The 15,953-nt window shown below is 38.0% G+C and overlaps 2 protein-coding genes across 2 annotated transcripts in view; both read left to right on the forward strand.

The window, feature by feature from the left end:
• Positions 1–1,657: 1,657 nt before the first annotated feature.
• On the forward strand, positions 1,658–8,196 carry LOC119725434. The gene is made up of 6 exons (XM_038196840.1): positions 1,658–1,898; positions 3,280–3,372; positions 5,007–5,104; positions 6,485–6,767; positions 7,119–7,178; positions 8,045–8,196. Exons 1-6 carry the CDS (start codon positions 1,811–1,813, stop codon positions 8,194–8,196), a joined length of 774 nt encoding a protein of 257 aa, XP_038052768.1. The 5' UTR covers positions 1,658–1,810.
• Positions 8,197–8,834: 638 nt separating this feature from the next.
• Positions 8,835–15,953, forward strand: part of LOC119725828 — a 54,855-nt gene continuing 47,736 nt past the window's right edge. Inside the window, exons 1-8 of the mRNA XM_038197416.1 lie at positions 8,835–9,051; positions 10,462–10,554; positions 11,146–11,235; positions 11,554–11,637; positions 12,686–12,775; positions 13,099–13,182; positions 14,021–14,098; positions 14,800–15,123. Coding sequence (XP_038053344.1) covers positions 8,964–9,051; positions 10,462–10,554; positions 11,146–11,235; positions 11,554–11,637; positions 12,686–12,775; positions 13,099–13,182; positions 14,021–14,098; positions 14,800–15,123 — 931 coding nt within the window. The 5' untranslated portion in view covers positions 8,835–8,963. The remainder of the gene's footprint in view (positions 9,052–10,461; positions 10,555–11,145; positions 11,236–11,553; positions 11,638–12,685; positions 12,776–13,098; positions 13,183–14,020; positions 14,099–14,799; positions 15,124–15,953) is intronic.

Raw genomic sequence — 15,953 nt, forward strand, 5'->3', positions numbered from 1 at the left:
GAGCGCGCTCACAGTGGACAGCTTTTGTTATAGACCATTATCATGTTGCGGCCGTCTTGATTTTCCCCCCTTCAAATCAACGTAACCAAAGCGAGGCTGGAAGGAAAAATAGTTAACACAAAAAAAATTATCATTCAGTACTGTTATTAGATACAGAGAATATGACTGAAATGGTGGCAGCATGATTAAGGTCTGTTTCAATTCATCAGACACAAGGAAAGCACGATATGAAGACTACTCATGCGTATCACAGGGGAACAAAATTGCTAGTTACAGGTGTGTGCGTTACGTTTTATCCTTGGTACATATTATTCGTTTTCTCGGAAAAGTATTTTGGACCAAAAGGCTAAACAGCACATCCCGGAAGCATAATTAAAAGTGATATTGAAAACAAGATAAAATGTCTTCAATCTATCCGGATTACTGTGCCTGATATAGTGCTAAAAAACTGAAATTAGAAGTGATGTTATCATGGCAAAAGTAAATGGTGGCAAGAATTTCTCAGAGTGAATTAAATATGTACTTGTTTTTTTAAATCAAATCAGTCCAATAAAAATGTTCCCATCAAACCAAGGTTAAAGAACCACGAGAACAATAGATTGTTATACAACGATGATACATGATATCAAAATCCGAAACTTATAGGGGCATTTAAGGGGTAAAACGCTGGTCATAATGTAGAAAGAGAAAGATACTATGCTAAATATTGGAATGGTTCTTGAAACTGATTTTGAATCGGCTTACCGAGGACTGTGATTTTATAAACTGATCATGTCCATTCCATACACACGAGGCCCGTGCAAAGATAAGGTGTTAAGGAAAAGTGGTTGCGTGTGAATTGTGTGTGGTCAAACGTGATTTTTTTTTTTGCAGAACGTCCCACTATCATTCAGTCTTGGCCAGCTGATGGATTTTATTCTTCAGACAGTTTGGATAAACTGATCCTCAAATATGATCAGGAGGTTAGTATAAAATGAGATTGCATGTAACATTTCACTTTTGTTTGCAATAATTTGTGGATGTAAAATTAAAAGAAATTGGTGTCACCCTTCGCAATTTTAGAAGAATATTATACATGTACAGAGTTGGTGAGAAACGAACTACATGCTCGCCCGTGTGAAACTAGCTTAATTACCAGTGTAAAAATAGAAGTGGATACTGCAATTGTGGCTGTTGATGGAATTTCCATAATGTTTTTGGCTTTAATTGAAAGAACCGATGACAAGGATTAATTCTTATTTTCCGAAGCCATACCATATCAGAAAAAATATATAGTTTTACATCAGAAAACGTGATTATTATTTTTATTTTCGTTGATATCCCATTTTCTTTCAAACAATCCTCCCAACCAATTTGTCCTTATAAAATTACAACTTGTATACTATTTTATGATAATTTTGAAGGTCACTTTTAAATACATTTTCAACGATTAACATGCTCCAACTTTCGCTTTATCTTATAATCTTAATGTTGGAAAGTTATACAATTTATGAACTGAAAAGTCAAAGTGATGTGCTGAATTACCAATCATTCAATATAAATGGGTTTGTGTATAAACAAAACACTTTTACGTTTTATAACTAGAATCGAGCATTTTCCAGTACAGTAGATTTTTTTTTGTTTCCAACTATTCATGAAGGTCACGTTGACTCAGAGTCGAAGAGGACTTTACATTTACAGAAGACGTGCCTGGCAGTCTGCTCAGACCTGTAATATTGTCCAGACGGCTCAAGACACAATAGAAACAGCTAGCTGTCCCTTGTTTTACAATGGAGCTAATCTTGATGGTAATGGAGTGTTTACCATTATAATGGGTGAGGATGTAGTGACTGGTCTTGCCCCATGTAATGTTTCTTCTGGATGGATTGCTGTCACACTGTACACCGGTTCACCACCAGGTTGGTTTTTGTTTTTACACCCGACTGCCTGCTTTATGAGACATGGTATTTCGACATTACATGTGTTTTACATTATAGCACATGTGTAAATGTGCGCTTTCTATATGATCGGAAGGCGCACATGTAGACAAAGCGTGATGTATATGTCTCAGGTCTATTTTTTTTTCTTTTATCATGTGATGGGATTACACCTGCCTTGATTTTGAAACTATACTGTCGATTCTATAGTGCTTCTTTAGGGATAATACGCCTGCTAAATAATTCAACCACTAATACATTATAACGAAGGTGGATTTGTAAAGGTTATGTAAAACTTTATTTCAAATGAATCAAGCTGCACACAGACCTGTTGGAAACAAATTTCTCCCGTTTGAAAGACTATATCTTCATGCAACTTTCAGGGTTTGTTTGTCTTAAAATGATGCATTTATGTGATAAAAATCATTTTGATATGTTCAGTATTTTTTGTTGAAATTGGAAAAAAAAGGCGTCGGTACATCCATTTTTCAAAGCTGTAACAAATAGTGTTTTGCAGTATCTGTCAATCTGTTCAAGCCTCACGAATATTTATAAGGTTCCTATCCATAATGGTGTGTAGTAAAATTTCGCACTATTGCCTCTTTCACAACATATTAATTGATAAATATCAGCCTTTTCCTCAGCTTCCATCGGTCGATACTGAGCCCCACGCGAAGTTACGCAGAATCACGCTAATGGATATGCTAATAATGCGCCTCGTCATTGTTGCGGCAAAATCGGCCAACCTGAAAACCACGTGCTGTTTTATCGGCAAAAACACCCGGTCCAGCGAAATTTGCCTTGGAGTTGCCTTAGTTCAAGGTGTAACACTAGCGTTTGCAACACCAAAATTAAGCTGAAATTCAGGAATAAATTAATAGATGGTATAAGTGTTCAACTGCTCTGTTTTTAGCATCACCAAAAAGGTTGTCTGGAGATCAAATATCACGTGTGCAGAGCCACGGTCAAACGCCTGATATATCCTGACATGTAAATGTTATGCGAGCCGGCAAATCGAAGTCGATTTTAGAAACTGTGACGTCATTTTGATCAGAAATGTGGCCTAAGCTGTTGATTGGTAAATGTGGATGCTATTTTAAAATAGAGCGATACGCTTAGTAATGTAGCACAGTTTGTTGTCATGGATTGACTAATCAGCATCAAGAATTCAAGTTTGCTAGTTTGGCCCACTGTATAATAAACTAGTTTATTTCAATAATGGGTGCCTAGCCCTAGCCCAACCCCACTTTTTTAATTGCAGTGTAGGGAGTTTCAATTTGTTCGTTCTTACCCCACCCCCAACTTATGGACACACATTTACACTACTGCAGCCTTTACAATCTTTTTTTTTTTGGTCATTCAGAATTAGCACCGACGACAGAAGTCCCGTCTTCATCTATAGAAACCATTTCTCCAGAACCGACAGAAGAGGCAACAACAGCGCCTGTATTCATAGGTTAGGAAATTAGCATACAGACATTCAGTAATGTAAATGTAAATATAAACAAAATTTTGGTCATAAAACACGATTTGGTCTACAGCGCATCACTTGCTTGAGTGCAACCTACTGACAACAAACTACTTCGTTCAATTGGGGCATAGCCCAATCCAACGCTGTGTTAAAGTTGCAATGTCTAATAATAATAACATTAATAGCAGGTTCTTATAAAGCGCACATATCCTAAACAACTAAAAGCTAGATCAAGGCGCTTGACCAAAAAAAGAAACAGTACAAAAGAATAATGAATTAATGAGCTCTGAATAGTTCTGTCTTCAAACGTTTTCGAAATGTTGTCACTGAGTCAGACTGGCGGATTTACGGAGTTTATGCAGTTTTGTTTGTTAGATATGCGGATAATATTTTAAAAAAAGATAAATCATGAAAACAACTTGATGACGTCATCATGACGTCCATCTACGCGACCAATCTTTGCTGTATGGTCTTTGATTGTGTTAAGTTTGATCGAGATCTCAACATGTAAAATGTCTAAAGTGCCACCTTGAAACTCTAAGGCATTTGGGATAGAACAACAAGAAAGAAGAAACAATAAGAAGAACAAATAAGGCTTTTTTACAAGGACGTTGTTGTGTACATAGACAGCGATGTGCTGTAGGTGAAAACTGACGTGACGTCACGATGTCCTCATCGTGTGGTTTTATATGAATTGTAAAGTTGCTGCCGAACTAATATCTTGCTAACAAAAATGCTAAAGGTTTCATAGGTTATAGAAAATACCACACAATTTGGCAAATAAAATGTTTGACGTCATCACGACGTCACAAAAAAAATCGATTTAAAAAATAGATGTATGGGAAAATTCATCAAACGTTGGTGAGAAGTTAGGTAAATATACTAGTACACAAATTATGAAGCGATGCTATACAATGATGTCATCATTTCATATGTTATTGTTATATGTTCTATGTACAAAATTCTACATTTTCTGCATTCAGAAACCCTAAAACTTGGCACAAACAAAGACCACCTTGAAAAGGTCTGTATCGAGAAGTAATGTCAATTATGACGTCATCCTATTTCATGTGACGTCACATTAGAGGTGTTTTTTTTAAATATCTATATCAACAAAACTCTATGTCCAGTTTGATTGTAACTTGATAGTTACGTATTGAACGGGATGACTCATATGAACTTATAATTGACGCCACGAGGACATCATCACATGCCACAGATAATTTTAAACAGCCAAAGCAGCTGCATTTGTCCACATGACAACACATTTATAGATTATTCCTTTTTTGAGTTTTTTTTTTCAAGCAAAACAACCGATCAAGGCGTGGTGAGTACCCAGTGGCATTGCATGTTTTTTATTTCACAGTTCTATTCGGGCAAAAGAAAAATGTTACAGTATGTACCTATTTCTATTACATAACCTGTTCTTGTTTATTTTGGCATATTCCACAAAAAGAAAGAAAAAAATCTGTTTTCCAATGTCAGATCAGTCAAACAGACCAGATATTTTTTTTTTGAAACCCATACTTTCCCTCAGCCTTCCACAACCACTGCACTATTTGACATGCCAACCAATTCCTTTCTCTATATGTTGATTTTTTTTGTTGATATCGGTACAGCATCCCCTCCTGTTATAATTGAGACCTGGCCCGATCCAGCAGTCACCAGAATTCCCGACTTTTCTACATGGATCTTCCATTTCAAATTCAACCAAAACGTGAGTATGAACACTGGTCCCTCTAATAGGCCACATGTTCGAGCGGAAAGGGCGCTGCAGCATGACAGCAAATTCTTAATAGAAGCAATAGAAATATCACCCTTATTCAAACATTTCACCAACCTTTTATTGTATAAAATTAAAAGAATAATAGAAAGAGTACTGTTGATATAGCAACGTGTACACTATGCGTCAGCAAGCTGTTATTCAAATTGATTTTTTTTACCTTCGAATTGTTAGTAACACAGTCTTTGTAATCACGTGTTTGTGTTTCTGGGCATCATGCTAAGGATGCAGTGGCATGATGGGACATACTTTCATTGAAATGCCAGATCTACATGCGATTGTGCACACCTTACATATGTTCATTAAACAATTGTTGACTGGTGTGATTTGGGACATGACGTTTTTAACACCCGAGGGGCGCATAAGCCGAGGGTGCTATGCGCCCCGAGGGGGTTAAAAACGGCATATCACACATCACAGCAGTCAACAATTGTTTTGTTATATAGTGCCAATAACTCAAAAAGATAAATGGTATACAAATATTGAGTGGCTCAGCGTGGAATGGGAGGAATATTATCGCGAGGTAAAATCTGGACTTTTCCATTTCACGAGGCGAATTTCACAATTTAAAGCCACTCAATATTTGTTTTATATAACTGACATATAGATCCTTGTCATTTGATATATTTGAACCTTTTTTTTTCAATACAAACTGAAGGAAAATCTATCTCTCTCTTCCAAACTACCCCATCACGAAAATGTTTGAACCTAACGCTGTAGCGCTGGCTCTTTGGAACAATACGCGCTACGCGCAACGCTGAACGCGCACACCAGCATGCATTTGCACACAAATACCGCGTCATGATCCTAACTGTTGAATAGTATTTCCCATTCCCCATGGGCGGATAGTACTTTTTGAGCCGCGGCGTGAATGGGAGCAATAACAAATGCCATGTGATGTGAGTTCCACCAATCAAATGACTAGGATCTGTGTGTCAGTTATATAATTATAACAACTGTGTGAGAAATAAATAGAATCATGACGATGTAACCTTTGATAACTGAAGGCTTTGGTGTCCTGCCGGAGTCTCAGTTCTCATTGCGCAAAGCTGGTGCGCCGGCAGGTTCCACGCGCGCGCGCAACGCGCAATGAGCACAGTGAGAAATCACCCTTATTAGTGTGTGACATGCAGTTTTATTGTCGAGACACGTGGCGGTCCTAGACCAATGAAAACAGTATCCAAGCACACGATATAACAAAGTTACTTATCATTGAACAGTGATGACTTGCCAACGGATGTACGCCGAATAAGTGTAAGGGAGATGAATAATGTGACTTTTGTTCTTATTCATATTATAAAATATCGCACACAGGTGAATAGGCCGAGTAGACCTGCTTTTGTCAAGGTTTACTACTGCATCGGTTTTCGGGTATTTTCAATTGATGCCTCCGCTGATGACAACGTTCACTTTCCTGCCCCAGACACAATGCAAGTTGTTGTCCCTGCGACATTGAAAGCACTGCTAGCTCGAGGGCAAGTGTTTCATGTGTTGTTGGATGAGGGTGTGGTAACTGGTCCTGGGCCACGTTATGCTCCGTCAGCTGCTGTTACAGATCCCGATTTCTACAAAGTATTGTACAGTGGCTTGGTGTATGGTAAGAACACCATTTAAAGAAGTATAGGCTAACCGCGGTTTATTCACAAGAATGAATTGACGAAGAATGTATTATATATATTCATGATATAGTTATGGAATAAGTTTCCAGATCCATGTAAATTATCCGAGGTTCAATAATTGACTCACTTTCATCCCAGAAGATGGTTTCTATGTGTTCCCCATTCATGTTACCCAACATCAGCTCCTGCAGTTTTGGGTTTGATCTGATTTGTTAACGATTTCTGGTTTTCAAAATCCACTTCCTAACAATTGATTGTATCCATTTTTATAATTATCATGTCACACAATTTAGGTAGTGCTTTTGCTAAAAATACTTTTATTTGTATAGAATCTAGTGAGACTCCGTACTACACGACCCCAGCGCCTCCATCAAGTTGCTCTGACACAGGTGAGATACGGCTGCTTGTAGGAATATAAAGCTGGCATAGAGCGCGCTCACAGTGGACAGCTTTTGTTATAGACCATTATCATGTTGCGGCCGTCTTGATTTTTCCCCATTCAAATCAACGTAGCCAAAGCGAGGCTGGAAGGAAAAATAGTTTGCACAAAAAAAAATATCATTCAGTACTGTTATTGGATACAGAGAATATGACTGAAATGGTGGCAGCATGATAAAGGTCTATTTCAATTCATCAGACACAAGGAAGGTACGATATGAAGACTACTCATGCGTATCACAGGGGAACAAAATTGCTAGTTACAGGTGTGTGCGTTACGTTTTATCCTTGGTACATATTATTCGTTTTCTCGGAAAAGCATTTTGGACCAAAAGGCTAAAACAGCACATCCCGGAAGCTTAATAGAAAGGGAAATTGAAAAAAAAAGATAAAATGTCTTGAAGCTATCTGGATTACTGTGCCTAATATAGTGCTAAAAACTTGAATTAGAAGTGATGTAATCATGGCAAAAGTAAATGGTGGCAAGAATTTCTCAGAGGGATTACATATGTAGTTGTTTTTAGTCCAATAAGAAATACAACGACTACATGATATATAAATCCGAAACCTATGGGGGCATTTAATCGGGGTATAACGGCTGGTCATAATGCAGAAAGAGAAAGATACTATGCTAAATATTGGGATGGTTCTTGCAACTGATTTTGAATCGGCCCACAGAGGACTGTGATTTTATAGACTGATCAAGTCCATTCCACACACACACGAGGCCCGTGCAAACATAAGGTGTTAAGGGAAACTGGTTGCGTGTGAATTGAACATACATATTATCTGTGGTCAAACTTTTTTTTTTTGGCAGAACGTCCCACTATCATTCAGTCTTGGCCAGCTGAAGGATTTTATTCTTCAGACAGTTTGGATAAACTGATCCTCAAATATGATCAGGAGGTTAGTATAAATAGAGATTGCATGTACCATTTCACTTTTGTTTGCAATAATTTGGGGATGTAAAATTAAAAGAAATTGGTGTCACCCTTCGCAATTTTAGAAGAATATTATACATGTACAGAGTTGGTGAGAAAGAACTACATGCTCGCCCGTGTGAAACTAGCTTACCAGTGCAAATGTTGTGTAAAATAGAAGTGGATACTGCAATTGTGGCTGTTGATGGAATTTCCATAACGTTTTTGGTTCAAATTAAAAGAACCGATGAAAAGGATTAATTCTTATTTTCCGAAGCCATACCATATCAGAACAAATATAGTTTTACATCAGAAAACGTGATTTTTATATTTATTTTCTTTGATATCCTATTTTCTTTCAAACAATCCTCCCAACCAATTTGTCCTTATAAAATTACAACTTGTATACTATTTTATGATAATTTTGAAGGTCACTTTTTAAATACATTTTCAACGATTAACATGCTCCAACTTTCGCTGTATCTTATAATCTTAATGTTGGAAAAATATACCATTTATGAACTGAAAAGTCAAAGTGATGTACTGAATTACCAATCAATCAATACAAATGGGTTTGTGTATAATAATATACTGTCACGTTTAGAAATTAGAATAGTGTATTTTCCGGTATTGTTTAGTTGTTTTTGTTTCCAACTATTCATGAAGGTCATGTTGACTCAGAGTCGAACAGGACTCTACGTTTACAAAAGAAATGCCTGGCAGTCTGCTCGGTCTTGTGATATTGTCCAGACGGCTGAAGACACAATAGAAACTTGTCGCGTGCGTTTAGAATCATCTGGAGTGTTTACCATTATAATGGGTGAGGATCTAGTGACTGGTCTTGCCCCATGTAATGTTTCTTCTGGATGGATTGCTGTCACACTGTACACCGGTTCACCACCAGGTTGGTATTTGATTTTACACCTGACTGCCTGCTGTATGAGACATGGTATTTCGACATAACATATCTTTTACATTATAGCACCTGTGTGAATGTGCGCTTTCTATATGATCAGAAGGCGAACATGTAGACAAAGCGTGATGTATATGTCTTAGGTCTATTTTTTTCTTTTATCATGTGATGGGTTTTCACCTGCCTTGATTTTGAAGCTATACTGTCGATTCTATAGTGCTTCTTTAGGGATAATACGCCTGCTACATAATTCTATCTGTGAACCACTAATACATCATAACGAAGGCGGATTTGTAAAGGTTATGTAAAACTTTATTTTAAATGAATCAAGCTGCACACAGACCTGTTGGAAACAAATTTCTCCCGTTTGAAAGACCGTATCTTCATGCAACTTTCAGGGTTTGTTTGTCTTAAAAGGATGCAACTATGTGATAAAAATCATTTTGATATGTTCAGTATTTTTTGTTGAAATTGGAAAAAAAGGCGTCGGTACATCCATTTTTCAAAGCTGTAACAAATAGTGTTTTGCAATATGTGTCAATCTGTTCAAGCCTCACGAATATTTATAAGGTTCCTATCCATAATGGTGTGTAGTAAAATGTCGCACTTTTGCATCTTTCACAACATATTAATTGATAAATATCAGCCTTTTCCTCAGCTTCCATCGGTCGATACCGAGCCCCACGCGAAGTTACGCAGAATCACGCTAATGGATATGCTAATAATGCGCCTCGTCATTGTTGCGGCAAAATCGGCCAACCTGAAAGCCACGTGTTGTTTTTGGTCGGCAAAAAAACCCGGTCCAGCGAAATTCGCCTTGGAGTTGCCTTAGTTCAAGGTGTAACACTAGCGTTTGCAACAGTAAAATTAAGCTGAAACTTCGGAATAAACTAATAGATGGTATAAGTGTTCAACTGCTCAGTTTTTAGCATTACAAAAAATGTTGTCTGGAGATCAAACATCACGTGTGCAGAGCCACGGTCGAACGCCTGATATATCCTGACATGTAAATGTTATGCGAGCCGGCAAATCGAAGTCGATTTTAGAAACTGTGACGTCATTTCGATCAGAAATGTGGCCTAAGCTGTTGATTGGTAAATGTGGATGCTATTTTATAATAGAGCTTCGCTTAGTAATGTAGCACAGTTTGTGGTCATGGATCGACTAATCAGCATCAAGAATTCAAGTTTGCTTGAAGATAAAGTATACATATACTTAGTTTGGCCCACTGTATAATAAACTAGTTTATTTCAATAATGGGTGCCTAGCGCTAGCCCAACCCAACTTTTTTATTTGCAGTCTAGGGAGTTTCAATTTGTTCGTTCTAACCCCACCCCCAACTTATGGACACACATTTACACTACTGCAGCCTTTACAATCTTTTTATTTTTGGTCATTCAGAATTAGCACCGACGACAGAAGTCCCGTTTTCATCTATAGAAACCATTTCTCCAGAACCGACAGAAGAGGCAACAACAGCGCCTGTATTCGTAGGTTAGGAAATTAGCATACAGACATTCAGTAATGTAAATGTAAATATAAACAAAATTTTGGTCATAAAACACGATTTGGTCTACAGCGCATCACTTGCTTCAGTGCAACCTACTGACAACAAACTACTTCGTTCAATTGGGGCCTAGCCCAATCCCACATTGTGTTAAAGTAACAATGTCTAATAATAATAATATTATTAATAGCGGGTTCTTATAAAACGCACATATCCTAAACAACTAAAAGCTAGATCAAGGTGCTTGACCCAAAAAAAACAGTACAACAAAAAAATGAATTAATGAGCTCTGAATAGTTCTGTCTTCAAACGTTTTCGAAATGTTGTCACTGAGTCAGACTGGCAGATTTCTTGAGTGAGCTTGTTCCAGATAACCAAAGGCACCCTGGCCGATCGATTTGTTACAGATGGGTGCGGTAAGTGTTGTTGAGTCTTGTAGTTTACGGAGTTTGCGGAGTTTATGCAGTTTACGGAGTCTAGGGGAGTGTTTTTCGCACTAACCCCATCGAACCTTATAGGCACATATTTACACGACTGCGGCCTTAACGTTCTTTTTATTTTTGTTTCCTGTCATTCAGAAACCACCGCGACGACAGGAGTCCCATCTTCATCTAGGCCTACAGATACCATCCCTCCAGAATCGACAGAAGATCCATCGTCATTCGTAGGTTAGCAATTTAGAAGAAAAAAAAACAACAGTCAGTAGAACGGCCTTATAAAAATGTTCACTGCTTATACTTTTCAGAAAAACTCAGCATTGTGGGAGAAAAAAGTTTAAGATATTTATTTAAACAACAAATCCCGAAAATTAAAGTTTATATCAATTAGGCCTATAAGGCCTGTCTGAAGTTAATTCAGTATAGGCCAACCAATCTGATTGGTCTTTTCTCAGATTAATCCTTTTACTCAAATTATTATATGCCTGCTATTATAGGCCTGCGGTCTCATCTGTAATCGATTTCCAATGATGATTGGTCTTTTCTCAGATTGGTCTTATTGGGACGATTATTCTACTGAAAGGACAATTGCGCCAGAATCGACTGATTCACCAACAGAGTCTACCACCAGAGGTACGTATCCTTAACGTTTACTCTTGTCAGTCTACCGCCAGAGGCAGGTAGCCTTAAAGATGTACGTTGCCTAAACGCAGTCTACCTGCCGCTAGAGGTACAGGGTAGCCTTCACGTTTTCCATTGTCAGTCTACTGCCAGATGTAGGTAGCCTAAACGTTTAGCCTCGTCGGTCTACCGCCAGAGTTCGGTAGCCTAAACGTTTACCGTTGCCGGTCTATTGCCGGAGGTAGGTAGCCTAAACGTTTACCCTTGTCGGCTTACCGCCAGAGTTAGGTAACCTAAACGTTTACCATTGTTACTCTACCGCCAGAGGTATGTAGACTAAACGTTAACCCTTGTCAGTCTTCCGCCAGAGGTAGGTAGCCTGAATGTTAACCATTGTCGGTCTACCGCCAGAGTTAGGTAACCTAAACGTTTACCCTTGTTAGTCTACCACCAGAGGTATTAGAACACGAATTCCATGTGTTCGTAGATTAGGAAATTAGCATACAGACATTCAGTAATGTAAATGTAAATATAAACAAAATTTTGGTCATAAAACACGATTTGGTCTACAGCGCATCACTTGCTTCAGTGCAACCTACTGACAACAAAGTACTTCGTTCAATTGGGGCCTAGCCCAATCCCACACTGTGTTAAAGTTGCAATGTCTAATAATAATAATACTATTAATAGCAGGTTCTTATAAAACGCAAATATCCTAAACAACTAAAAGATAGATCAAGGCGCTTGACCAAAAAAAAAAAAACAGTACAAAAAAATAATGAATTAATGAGCTCTGAATAGTTCTGTCTTCAAACGTTTTCGAAATGTTGTCACTGAGTCAGACTGGCGGATTTCTTGAGTGAGCTTGTTCCAGAAGAACCAAAGGCACCCTGGCCGATCGATTTGTTACAGATGGGTGTGGTAAGTGTTGTTGAGTCTTGTAGTTTACGGAGTTTACGGAGTCTAGGGGAGTTTTTTTCGCACTAACCCCATCGAACCTTATAGGCACATATTTACACGACTGCAGCCTTTACGTTCTTTTTATTTCCCTGTCATTCAGAAACCACCGCGACGACAGGAGTCACATCTTCATTTAGGCCTCCAGATACCATCCCTCCAGAATCGACAGAAGATCCATCGTCTGTCGTAGGTTAGCAATTTAGAAGGAAAAAAACAACAACAGTCAGTAGAATGGCCTTATAAAAATGTTCACTGCTTATACTTTTCAGAAAAACTCAGCATTGTGGGAGAAAAAAAGTTAAGATATTCATTTAAACAACAAATCCCGAAAATTAAAGTTTATATCAATTAGGCCAATAAGGCCTATCTGAAGTTAATTTAGTATAGGCTACCAATCTGATTGGTCTTTTCTCATATGATGATGTTATAAGTATTTTTTTTTTTATATACCTGCTTTTATAGGCCTGCTAATCTCATCTGTAATCGATTTTCCATGATGATTTTTTTTCTTAGATTGGTCTTATTGGGACGATTATTTTTCTACTGAAAGGACTTTGCCAGAATCAACTCAACCACCAACAGAGTCTACCACCAGAGGTAGGTAGCCTAAACGTTTACTCTTGTCAGTCTACGGCCAGAGGCAGGTAGCCTTAAAGGTTTACCCCTGTAAGTATACCGTCAGAGGTATAGGTAGTTAAAACGCAGTATACCTGGCGCCAGAGGTAGGTAGCCTTAACGTTTACCCTTGCCGGTCTACCGCCAGAGGTAGGTAGACTAAACGTTAACAATTGTCAGTCTACCGCCAGAGGTGGGTAGCCTTATATGTTTACCCTTGTCATTTGGATCCCGGAAAAGTATCAGACTAAATAGAACACGGATTCCTTGGAAATTCTGACCCGGGACATTTGAAAGTGTTCTGGACCAGTGCATGATATGCGCATAGTTTTCCAACGTTGCCAAATGCTGAAATTCAGTACCTGTAATTCATTTCTACACATTGTCCATAAAAAAAACCATATAAGTTCATTTGCTTTTAATTAATGCAGGTTTTTGTGCCCAGTAATAGCACCTCTCAAAATCCGAATATAAATGTTTAAGACCTAAAGTGTTGAATTTTCACCTCGGAGGACGTTACGCTTTACGAAAATTCAAAAACAGTGACAAACCATGCCTACCCTTTTGATCATGAAACACGACTTTGTGCAAGCAACTCTTTATTTCCAAAAGTCAGTCACGTGATTGATAGTTACAAATCACCTGCCTTTTCTGATTCCTCAGACGGAATAATTTTACATGGTGTTTCGTACCAGTACGATTTTCTAATCCGGGTAAGCTTTTGATTATACTTCGGTAAGTGACTTTCTGGCATAAATGCAAATGATTCTACTTGCCTTTAAGCAATTACGCACGTACCTTCTGTTACTTCTTTTGCTAGGTTCAACTTCAACCACAGATGAAACATCCACCTCGTTGTCTGCGGACTTCACGCCATCACAGTCTACTGCTTATGCGAGTAAGCATGCAGGCAACATCTTTTGAGCATTGACATCATGTTTTATGCCTTTATCTGAACTTAAATAACGCTTTGAATAATGAAGAATCAAGTGGACATCCAAAATCTAGAAATAGAAATTAATTTGATTCGATCCCATACAAAGCAGTACCAGGGTATTGTCATGGTCTGGTACAAGTACCGCGGCATTAGTAAACGTCCTATACCGAAGTGTAGTACTTATACGTACGGTATCACATGGTTCTATACCATGGTACGACACAATGACCTGGCATGATGTCCTTGTACCATGTCAAATATTACCAGCACTGAAATGGTTCGATGCAAGCTAGTTCACTTGGCCCGTATACATTCCCATGGTATCAGAATACCAAAAGTAATATTTATCTTCCTAGTGATAAACTTGATTGATCGTGATATTAATAAAAGGTGATGAAAATAACTCCTGGTTGTTTGAATGTAACTCCGAAATAAGTTTAAATCATTGTCATTTCATTGAACTCACATTGTACATCTTGATAAAATATTCGCATTGTCCAGAGTGCGCTAGATGATCTGAAAATAACAACACACAACTTGATCTACCTGTTTTAATTGTTATAGAGGTTGAATATCGCAGTCCGTGTTACATGTATTCCAAAGCTGTGGTGATTTTGTTATATCTAGGCCATTTACCTTTTTATGTTCTGTTTTTGCTCCAGTTTCAGTTCGTCTAGTTGGTGCAAACTCCTCGTACGAGGGCCGAGTTGAGGTTTTCTACCAAGGCGAGTGGGGTTCAGTCTGTGATAATACATGGGACCTTAATGATGCTGATGTCGTCTGTCGCATGCTTGGTTACACTTCGGCATCCAATGCTTGGCGCTATACTCACTTCGGCATAGGATCAAGTCCGATCATTTTTGACAGTGTTGACTGCCAAGGCGATGAAGTTAGCTTAGCTGAATGCCAACTCGTTCCGGGCTGGACAATTTGTGAGCTGGGAGGGGAGGCAGGAGTTACTTGTGATAATGGCGCGACAACTACAGGTACGTTCAAACTAAAGTATGTGTTTATCTGCATTACCATGACCAGCTTTGCGAACTCACAACTCAGGTACTGAGTTGTCACTGCCTTTGATTAATTGATGAGGCCCCTTCCCAATAAACACAAAAACAATACATGTAATACGAAAGTGGACTTATACTGAAGACCTGAACTTGTACTTTGATAATAAGAAGTCAATATAAACGTACATTGTATAGGAATGTTCTAGTACCAGCCAATCGTGATGATGTGACTAGTTTTATATAAATTGTCATTTTGTATTAATGAATTTCAACTTGGCACTGACAACGAATCCCTCAGTGTTGTCTTTTGTTGAGAAGATTAAAAAAAGAAAAGGTCATCATTGGCATACAATGGCTTGGCACTGAGAGCCTCGGTTTTAACTCGAATTTGAAATTCGTCTATAGGGCCTTAGCATCGTATGAACCAATAATTCGATTTTTTTTTATGCATGTTTTTTGTTCCCAGTATTTAAACCTCTCAAAATCTAAAGATGAATGTTCAAAACCTAATCTGTCCAATTTTGACCTAAGAGGATATTACACTTTTCGAGAAAACAGTGAAAAACCATGTACAACCTTTTGATAACAAAACACGATATTGTCGATAAAACTCTTTATTTTTAAAGTCAGTCGGTCTTGACTGATAGTATTAAATCACCGGCCTTCAAAAAAAATCTTCTTAAAAACATACAAGCGAAATAATTTCACCTGGTTTTTCGTACCAGTACCATTTTTAACCCAAGTAACTTGGAATAAATGCAAATGATGCTCTATGCATTTAAGCAATTACAAACCTTTTGTTACTCCTT

Source organism: Patiria miniata, unplaced genomic scaffold (genome assembly GCF_015706575.1).
Source record: "Patiria miniata isolate m_02_andy unplaced genomic scaffold, ASM1570657v1 HiC_scaffold_19, whole genome shotgun sequence".
NCBI classification, from domain to species: Eukaryota; Metazoa; Echinodermata; class Asteroidea; order Valvatida; family Asterinidae; genus Patiria; species Patiria miniata.

Excerpts from the sequence above, each read along its gene's own strand:
- LOC119725434 (XM_038196840.1), top strand. The coding sequence starts at position 1,811 with ATGGGTGAGGATGTAGTGACTGGTCTTGCCCCATGTAATGTTTCTTCT. Across the intron at positions 1,899-3,279 it reads GTACACCGGTTCACCACCAG|AATTAGCACCGACGACAGAA; the intron begins GTTGGTTTTTGT and ends TTGGTCATTCAG. Across the intron at positions 3,373-5,006 it reads AACAGCGCCTGTATTCATAG|CATCCCCTCCTGTTATAATT; the intron begins GTTAGGAAATTA and ends ATATCGGTACAG.